Raw genomic sequence first — 8898 nt, 5'->3', positions numbered from 1 at the left:
CTAATTCTTTTGCTGTCCTGGACTCAGAGGTCCCTACCTCGGCACCTCATTCTGTTCTCACCTCTTCCTCTTCTCGTACAACACCTACTCCCCGTCGCCCCTCTCCTTCTCCGAAGTCCAAAACATTCCCATTGTTAAAATCTCTTCTCACCCCTCCTTCCATTCTGCAACCTGCTCATTTTTCCTTCCCAGTCTCTATACCCAGTTCTTCACCTCTAACTGGCTCTGTTACGAGTGTGGAGGTTCATCCTCCTCCTCGTACAGTACCTTCTTTCCCTGTCCCCTCCCAGGTTGCTTCCTCTTCAGATGTCCCCTCCTAAACTTTTTCTCTAGTTCCCTCTACCCTTTCACTCCCACTTACTTTGGCACAGTCCATTGTCTCCCCAATCTTTACTCACCCTCCTTTTTCCATCTCCAGTATTGTACCACATACAACGTCCTTGTATCTCAGAATATATTGAGGAGACTAGACCATTGATGGACACTGATCCACTTCCTGTTCCTCCTCTTCACTCTCCATCTGCAGAACTCCTTTCTTTGCAGTGTCCCAATCCTTCGCTGCTTAAAAGTTTTCCGCTACCTCCACATGTGGACTTTTCTAACCCTGTTAGTCCGTAGATACCTCTACCTTCAGATTTCTTGCATCTTTTTGCAAATCATGGCTTATATAAAGTGGAATATCCACGGCCTGAGGGGTGAACTCCATGTGTTGCTCTCCCAGTTTTCCCGTTTGTATTTGTTGACAAGAACCCAAATTACGCTTTGCTGTTATCCATCCCATCTCAGGCTATGATTTATTATATTCATTAGATCCTTTTCCCGCTGGAACCTTTAATAAAAGTGCACTTCTTATACGCACCAGTATTCCATATTGTGGCCGATGCCTTCGCATCGGCCACTCGTCTTACTCACAGGTATCTCATGGAGAGGTGCCCTGTTCCACTCTGTGAGAATTGTCAGGTTCCAGTTTCTGTTAGCCACATTCTGTTGGACTGCCCACTCTATCAACAAGCATGCAGAATTCACCTCAAACGTTGCCACCACTATACTGCCCTTACTTTACCTTCCCTTCTTGCCGATTGACCCTCTTTTAACCCAGAGTCTGTCATTGACTTTTTGACAGCAACTGATTTACTGCACAAACTCTGATGATGATGCCTCTAGTACTCCTCACAGCCCTTTCTACCTCAATCTCTTACTACCCTCTACCCCTGCACTATCCACTGCCCTCACTACACTCCATGACCTAATAATCATCCCTCTCCCTCTTGCTACCCAATACCCCTCCATCCTTCCCTGCCTGGCAGCGCTGTATGACCCTTGTAGGTTTAGCTCTCTATTGATTATAATAATAATTAACTAGTGAATCCTGCAACATACTAGTGACCACAAACTTGTTCAAGAACTAATAAATCAAATTGGCCAAGATTCTTCCACTTTGTAAAATGTGGGATGGGTATTCAACAGAGTTAATGGTGACCAAGCTAAGAATGCAAGATATCACACCATTAGCAGGACTGTGATTGTAAATCAACACTCCACCCTTAATTCATGCTATGAAACTGTTGTCATCCTTTGCATCATCATCATACTGTAAGACTTCAAATACGGTTTAGAACCAACACCTTCCTCTCACTGAAGTTGATATGTATGTTTTGCTGCATTCACAGACTGAACCAAACCAGTATAGCTAATCTCATCTTATGAAAGATGAGGTGAATCATAGAATTGATGAAGGGAAAAGGGTGAGCGGTGCACTTAGGAGTCTGTGGAGACAAAGAACTTTGTCCTTGGAAGCAAAGAGGGGAATGTATGAGAGCACAGTTGACCCCCGGTTAACGATATTTTTTCATTCCAGAAGTATGTTCAGGTGCCAGTACTGACCGAATTTGTTCCCATAAGGAATATTGTGAAGTAGATTAGTCCATTTCAGACCCCCAAACATACACGTACAAATGCACTTACATAAATACATTAACATAATTGGTCGCATTGGGAGGTGATCATTAAGCGGGGGTCCACTGTATAGTTTTACCGACACTCCTGTATGGGTGTGAAGCATGGGTGATGAATGTTGCAGCGAGAAGGCTGGAGGCAGTGGAGATATCATGTCTGAGAGCAATGTGTGGTGTGAATATAATGCAGAGAATTCGTAGTTTGGAAGTTAGGAGGAGGTGCGGGATTGCCAAAACTGTTGTCCAGAGGGCTGAGGAAGGGTTGTTGAGGTGGTTCGGACATGTAGAGAGAATGGAGCGAAACAGAATGACTTCAAGAGTGTATCAGTCTGTAGTGGAAGGAAGGCGGGGTAGGGGTCGGCCTAGGAAAGGTTGGAGGGAGGGGGTAAAGGAGGTTTTGTGTGCGAGGGGCTTGGACTTCCAGCGGGTATGCGTGAGCATGTTTGATAGGAGTGAATGGAGACAAATGGTTTTTAATACTTGACATGCTGTTAGTGCCTGCACTCTGAAGGAGGGGTGTTAATGTTGCAGTTTAAAAACTCTAGTGTAAAGCACCCTTCTGGCAAGACAGTGATGGAATGATGGTGAAAGTTTTTCTTTTTCGGGCCACCCTGCCTTGGTGGGAATCGGCCAGTGTGTTAATAAAAAAAAAAAAAAAATGTCTCCCTTCTAAAAAGGTAAGACTTAGCAGGTCAGTGCTTGTCACTGAGACCCCAAACCAATATCACAAAAGTGCCACAAATGCTAGGGATATGGCCACCCAAGAATATATTGCAAGCCACTGGAAGAATGTTCTTAACTGTGGTGCAGTATGCCTTTTGTATTTTCAGTGGCATCCCATATATTCTTTAAAAAAATGAGATTCAATTTTTGAGGAAGAAAGAGGGTTTGTAAAATAGTCAAGCTGTGAACCAACTCTACCAGAGTTGACACCCAGGATGATGACTGAGTAATATTGAAAGAATGATAAAATTGGCTAGTCATGTGTGTGTGGGGGGAGGGGGGGTGGCTGTTATGGTTTGGAAGATCAAAACAGTATGGCATAAGTAATATGCCAGAAACGGTCATGCACATAGCTCACAAACCCTGATGAATCCATTAAGTTACTAGTTTTGTATTTTTTTTTTTTGAGGGTTAGTGCTTAGTTTGATTATATAATTGTCTAAACATTTTATGAAAGAAGCCTCTTAGTACTGTGTACTGTAGTTTTACACGCATTTAGGTTAGGGGTTTGCGTATTTTTATTTTTTTTTTCTAAAAATTTTACTGCTAATTATACTGGGATAGGAGACAGGATGCCTCCCTTGATTACTATAATTGCCATATCTAGTGAATATTACATTTAACACTTCAGTGACAGTATAAAATTAATTCTAGTAATTTGCAGTTTACATAAATTATGCCTTAGGCTAAGCACTACATATACAAAATTCACACTTTATTTAGCATTCTTTACATGTATAAAACATTTTAAAAGGTGCATCACAAAATGGAACACAGGTCGACTTTGTCACATTATAGAGTTTTGTTTAAAAATTAGGATTTGCACATTTTCTTACTACAATGCTAAAAAATTATATTTCTAGGTTAACTGAAATGTACTTCATTTGCAGGGGTCATTAAGCCGTGCTCTAGGTCTTCGCCTACGTGAAGAGGCTGCCACAGCAGGTAACAATGGTGGTGAATCCTCATCCTCGGGAGGGCAGTCCCCAGCTGTAACAGCAAGAACTAATGCCCATCGTGTACTTCATGCTCGCCCTCGTTCCACTATTATGCCTTCTGGTGTTTATGTACATCATGAGACACATCGTCGTGTCAAGAGTATTGGTGATATCGAGACTATCACCGTGACACCAGTTTAGCAATACTCTTGCCAGCGACTCACATGGACGTTCGCTGAAAGGTGTGCCGAGGTTTGTTCATTTATGTGTTCTCCTGTTTTGAAAATTTTCAACTAAACACAATGTGTATCAACAGGGTGAATAGATATAGATACATTAAATATACAAGACTACATTATTAGTCAAACCTAATGACACTTAGAATAAATACTTTGTATGAATATTAGATTACTTCATTTTAAGCCATTATCATTTAGAGTAGTTTTTGAAGAGCATGAGGAGCACTGGTAATCTATAATGCAAAAACCAGTATAACTGCTGCAACTGCTTTTCCTGAACTTCTCAAAGACCACTGAGCAATTTCTATGATATAATTCTACTGCCACTGAGATATTTTGATATAATATTTGAAACACAGATTCATATCGAAATTTTTTTGTATAATTTGATACTATTTGAGTACAACTTGATAAGCAGCCACAGGGACCACACCAGATGGCCTTTCCCCGTGGGTAGTTCTCAGGCCAATAGTGTGAGGTGATTTACATACAGTGCTTATTAAATTGGTAAGTAGGCTCAAACCAGGATTTTCTTGCACCACAAGCAGAATAGCTAGTGTTTGAAAAAATATGCATGTCTGAGGTTTACACAAAGGTATCTTCAAAATGTAAACATCTCTATCTGTATTGTACATATATAAGCTACATAAATTCAGATTTAAATACCTGCTTAAATTGTTTAATATACTGCTCAATTTTTTCCATTAACAATAGAACATAGCAGTGATGAAAAAGACACCAGTAGGAGTGAAGTCCTTTGTTGATGCATTTCACACGAGTGAAAAGCTGTACTAGTGTCTTTTACACCACTAGTTGGTGTTACATCTCCAGTTTGCACCAGAACATAGCAGTCATGGGATGAGCATTATAAACAAAGATGTGGGACCAGGTACCTTCTATTTCACTGAAGGGTTCCATGTTTTTCACACAGGTTTCTTGTCAGAAATGTGGTCTTTCAGTCAGCTGCATCAATCATGTAAATCTGTCAGATTCATCACTGCTTGAGGTTTAGTAACAGGTAATGTAAATGTATATGAATATTTTAAGTAATAATCTCTTTAGAGATACAGTTGCTAGCCCTCAGGAGGTGTTCAAGAGTTGGAATTAATTTCTTGTACATACTGTGTAACTTTTGTACTTAATAGTATATGTGAACGTAATGCACTGTAAGTTATTAATTTATGCTCCTCATGATGACTTGGTTGTTGTGTGTTTGACTTTTATGTAAGCAATTATATAATCTCATAGGAAAGTTAAATTTGGACAACTAAACAGTCAAGTTTTACATACATACATATTATATATGTGGTGCTTTTTAGGCAGTAGGCCAGACAAGGCAATCTGCCATAATAGTACATACACAGTATTTAAAAAAATATTTTATACATTGATAGATTTTTGCAAATTGATGTGGTCACATTTTTAATTGTGCATCAAAACTCACTTATCAACATCAACTTGACCCTACTAAAATTAAAATAATGTTTTACAATCTTAGATCAGCCTACATCTAATTAGTATTTTTAACATCAATTAAATGTATTAATTTTGTATAGGTCAGACTAATTTTGCACAAAGCTGTTGCAGCAATGAAGTTACACTTTCCATATTTGATTTTATAAGCCAAAATTGCAAGCTCTGCCTAAAAAAGCACGACACACACACATACATATATTTTGCTTCAGAGTAGATTTGTAGTTATTAAAATGCTGATGAGCACAATAATGTTACAAGTTACTTTATAATGGATCATATTTATTAGTATTGTATTATTATGTTATAAAGATGCCACGTTAAAATATTATTGTGTGGTTTTCAATTATGACATTTCTCATAATGTGAATGTTACTAGTCAGATTTCTTTCTTAAAGACTGACCATGAGATTTTTTATTTCATGTATCAGTTGACATTGAGATATAAGCTTTCATTTATCAGTTGACAATGTAATTTTGTTCTCCTTTTGTGACTTTATCAGCACTTACTTGCTTATCTATAATCAGTCAGAGAGATTCATTGTATATACAATGAGTTGAGGTCTTAAGCAAAATTTAAGGTTGTAACTTAAAAATACTGAAAACTATGAGTTTGGAAAAATTAAATATGGACTTTGGATTAAGTTTTTTTTGTGTGTGTAGTAATGAACTACAGTAACATTTGAAATGACCATCTACAGGGAATATAATTTTATAATAAATAAAAAGGTAAAAAGGCCAGTAGTCAGAGAATCATAAGCTGTTGCAAAACTAATAGACACAAAATTGCTAGGCAACCAGTACATGTTGATATAGTCACAAGGTGGTGATTGTGTAGACTTTGCATTTCTGTTGGATACAGCCACTGCTAACCCAAACAATGTTAGTAAGTCAAGAATCAGGTTAAAATAGGATTGTTTAGGCCCCTAAATATTAAAGTGCACACCTCAAAATTTCTTCTGCAAGATTTATTCCTAACAGTAGAGAATAGCTAAACCAGGAATTTGCTTTGAACCAGCCTTGCTTATGCGGATAGCTTTCACTGTCGTTGCTCTTGTATTTCTCAGCACAAAAAAACATACGTCTTTCATTTTTTTGGTATGCAATTGTTGTATTTATAATGCAGTACGTACATAACTATTTTTATTCACTCATAAACATTTGATAACATTCATAGATTATATATATTAGTTTAATATGCAGTTCGTATCAAGAGGTATAAGTAATAGCATTGCAAGTCAGTTTAAATGTAAAATTATGAAAACTTTCAATACGTTAAGCTTTTTGTATTTGCATCGCTGGTTAGTCAAATCCAGTACACGTAATGCAAAATTGTGACAGGGGATAACCAAAAATTTATTTTATAATATAAAGGAGCAGTATCATACTATTCTCATGTTGTATCTATAAAATAAACTTAATTATCCTGTTGCAAACTGTACCCGAGTGAGAACAGAGTTGTCATCCAAAACAAGTGCATTGTATTTTTATATACTGTCTGTAAATTTATGATAGTGTGTTGAAATGTACATAAGACATCTACCATTGGCCGGTTCGCCATGACCAAACTACCTGAATGTGGTCCAATGTAGGGACCATAGGATATAAGGGTTCTGAAATACGTGTATTGTACACTGCATTTTTAATTTGTCTTGGTAAAATTATTTCTTGAGAATATGCTAAATCTACAAAGGTCATTTAGTACTTCCAAGCTAAAAAAAACCATTTGAATTTTAGTTTGCATTTAAAGTGATAATGTAAATTCTTTTTGAACATATTTAAACAGGAAGTGCTAAACCCACAGCGAGTCATGCACCTGGGAGGAAATCAAATTCAGTCCCATGTGGAATACAAGTCCAGTTCCTTGGATCAAGAACCTCTCATATGACATGCCTCTCTTGAGGGGTACTGAATGAGTAATTCTCAATTGCTCCTATTTTATCATCATTGCTTGTTTCAGATATCTTTTGAAGTAATTCATGTTTCTTGAAAATGTTAACTATATCACTTTTGGTTTAGAGCAGATGGTTTACCAAGATTTATCCTTGGCTACACAAATTTAGTTACCAACTTAAAAATGTTACTTTAAAGTTAAGGTAATTTAAATTCTTATGAGAAGAAAGTAGTGGTAATAAGAATTAAAGATGAAGAACACAGGAGAATTTCAATGTTGTTAAAAATAATCACATTACTAAGGTAATAATCTGCATGTATGGCCAAGAAAGTACTTTTATTATAAAAATGTAATTATGGAATGCAAGACAATGACAATACTGTAACATGTTGGTGTAAGCATACATTAGAAGCCATTATTATTACAAATCAAAACTAAGCACTACACCCACAAGGGGCCAGTGGAAGCCGTAAGTGATAAACTGCTGAGAATGTATAGTGCCAGAGATAGATAGTGTTTATTAATACTGCTAATATTACACAATTATGGTAGCAATGATAAATTCCAATAATAAGTGCTTCATCAACTTATGAAATTTACAGGATGCAACATTCAACTTACAGAATACGAGTTTTAATACCATGGCTGGAACAAATCACAATGCCCACACTTATGAAAGGAAGTTAGGACATTTCAGTCTGTTCTTTATGATTGTGTTACAAACAAGCAAGAAATGCAGAGGATAAGTCAGGAAGTAGGGGAAAGATGGGAGTGATGGTGGTAGCAGCAGCAATGCTACTACCATCCTTACTCCTGATCTGCTCTCTAATCTTGTTTTTTTTCCTTGTTCAACTGTGACTTTACAATTGTCAAGGACAAACTGAAGTGTCTTTCTTAACTTTTTTGTAAGTGTGAACATTGTGAATACATTTACATCAAGTACTCTTAAAATCTCGTATGTTACACCTGCACACCAGCTAAAACTGCTAAGGAAAAAATATTGTATATTTAAATAAGATTACTAATTCTAGGGTCATTGGCGAGCCGACTGTTTGACATTCCAGTTTGTCTTTTTTTTTTTCTGGAAACAATAAAAACTTTAGTTAATTTTGTCTTATTTGCCTTTAACTGAAAGGAAATAGACCCAAATGTATCCCAGTCCATTATTATTATTATAATCAAAAAGAAGCGCTAAGCCACAAGGACTATACAGCGCTGCAGGGCAGGAAGGAAGCGAGGGCATCAGGTGGCAAAAGGGAGATGGATGAGTAATAGGTTACGGATAACAGCGGGGTAGTGGATGGTGAAAGGGTAAAGGGCAGCAAGAGACTGAACTAGAAAGGGCTGAGGGGAGTGCGAAAAGTATCATCCAAGTTTGTGGAGTAAATCAGTCGTCAAGAAGTCAATGAGAGAGTCAGGATTAGAGGAGGGTCCATCAGCAAGAAGGGAAGGTAAAGAGAAAGTAGTAGAACGAAGACGACGACGGAGGTAAATTCTGCGTGCTCGTTGATAGAGAGGGCAGTCTAACAGAATGTGGCTAATCGATACTGGAACTTGACACTGCTCACAGAGGGGAACAGGGTGCCTCTCCATGAGATACCCGTGAGTAAGACGAGTGTGGCCAATGCGAAGGCGGGAGAGAGTGGTCTCCCAACCTCGGCACTGATGACAAGAAG

The 8898-nt window shown here is 37.7% G+C and overlaps 1 protein-coding gene across 6 annotated transcripts in view; it reads left to right on the top strand.

Moving 5' to 3' along the window:
• Positions 1–8329, top strand: part of Liprin-gamma (liprin protein kazrin) — a 537537-nt gene extending 529208 nt beyond the window's left edge. For 5 of the 6 annotated variants that reach the window (XM_070102133.1, XM_070102129.1, XM_070102128.1 and 2 more), the window contains one exon: positions 3569–8329. In XM_070102133.1, coding sequence (XP_069958234.1) covers positions 3569–3817 — 249 coding nt within the window. In that variant the 3' untranslated portion in view covers positions 3818–8329. The remainder of the gene's footprint in view (positions 1–3568) is intronic. The other variant, XM_070102132.1, reaches the window with a different exon arrangement.
• Positions 8330–8898: the final 569 nt, after the last annotated feature.

This window comes from Cherax quadricarinatus, chromosome 80, assembly GCF_038502225.1.
Source record: "Cherax quadricarinatus isolate ZL_2023a chromosome 80, ASM3850222v1, whole genome shotgun sequence".
In the NCBI taxonomy this organism is placed as follows: Eukaryota; Metazoa; Arthropoda; class Malacostraca; order Decapoda; family Parastacidae; genus Cherax; species Cherax quadricarinatus.
This window is presented reverse-complemented; position numbering and strand designations above follow the sequence as displayed.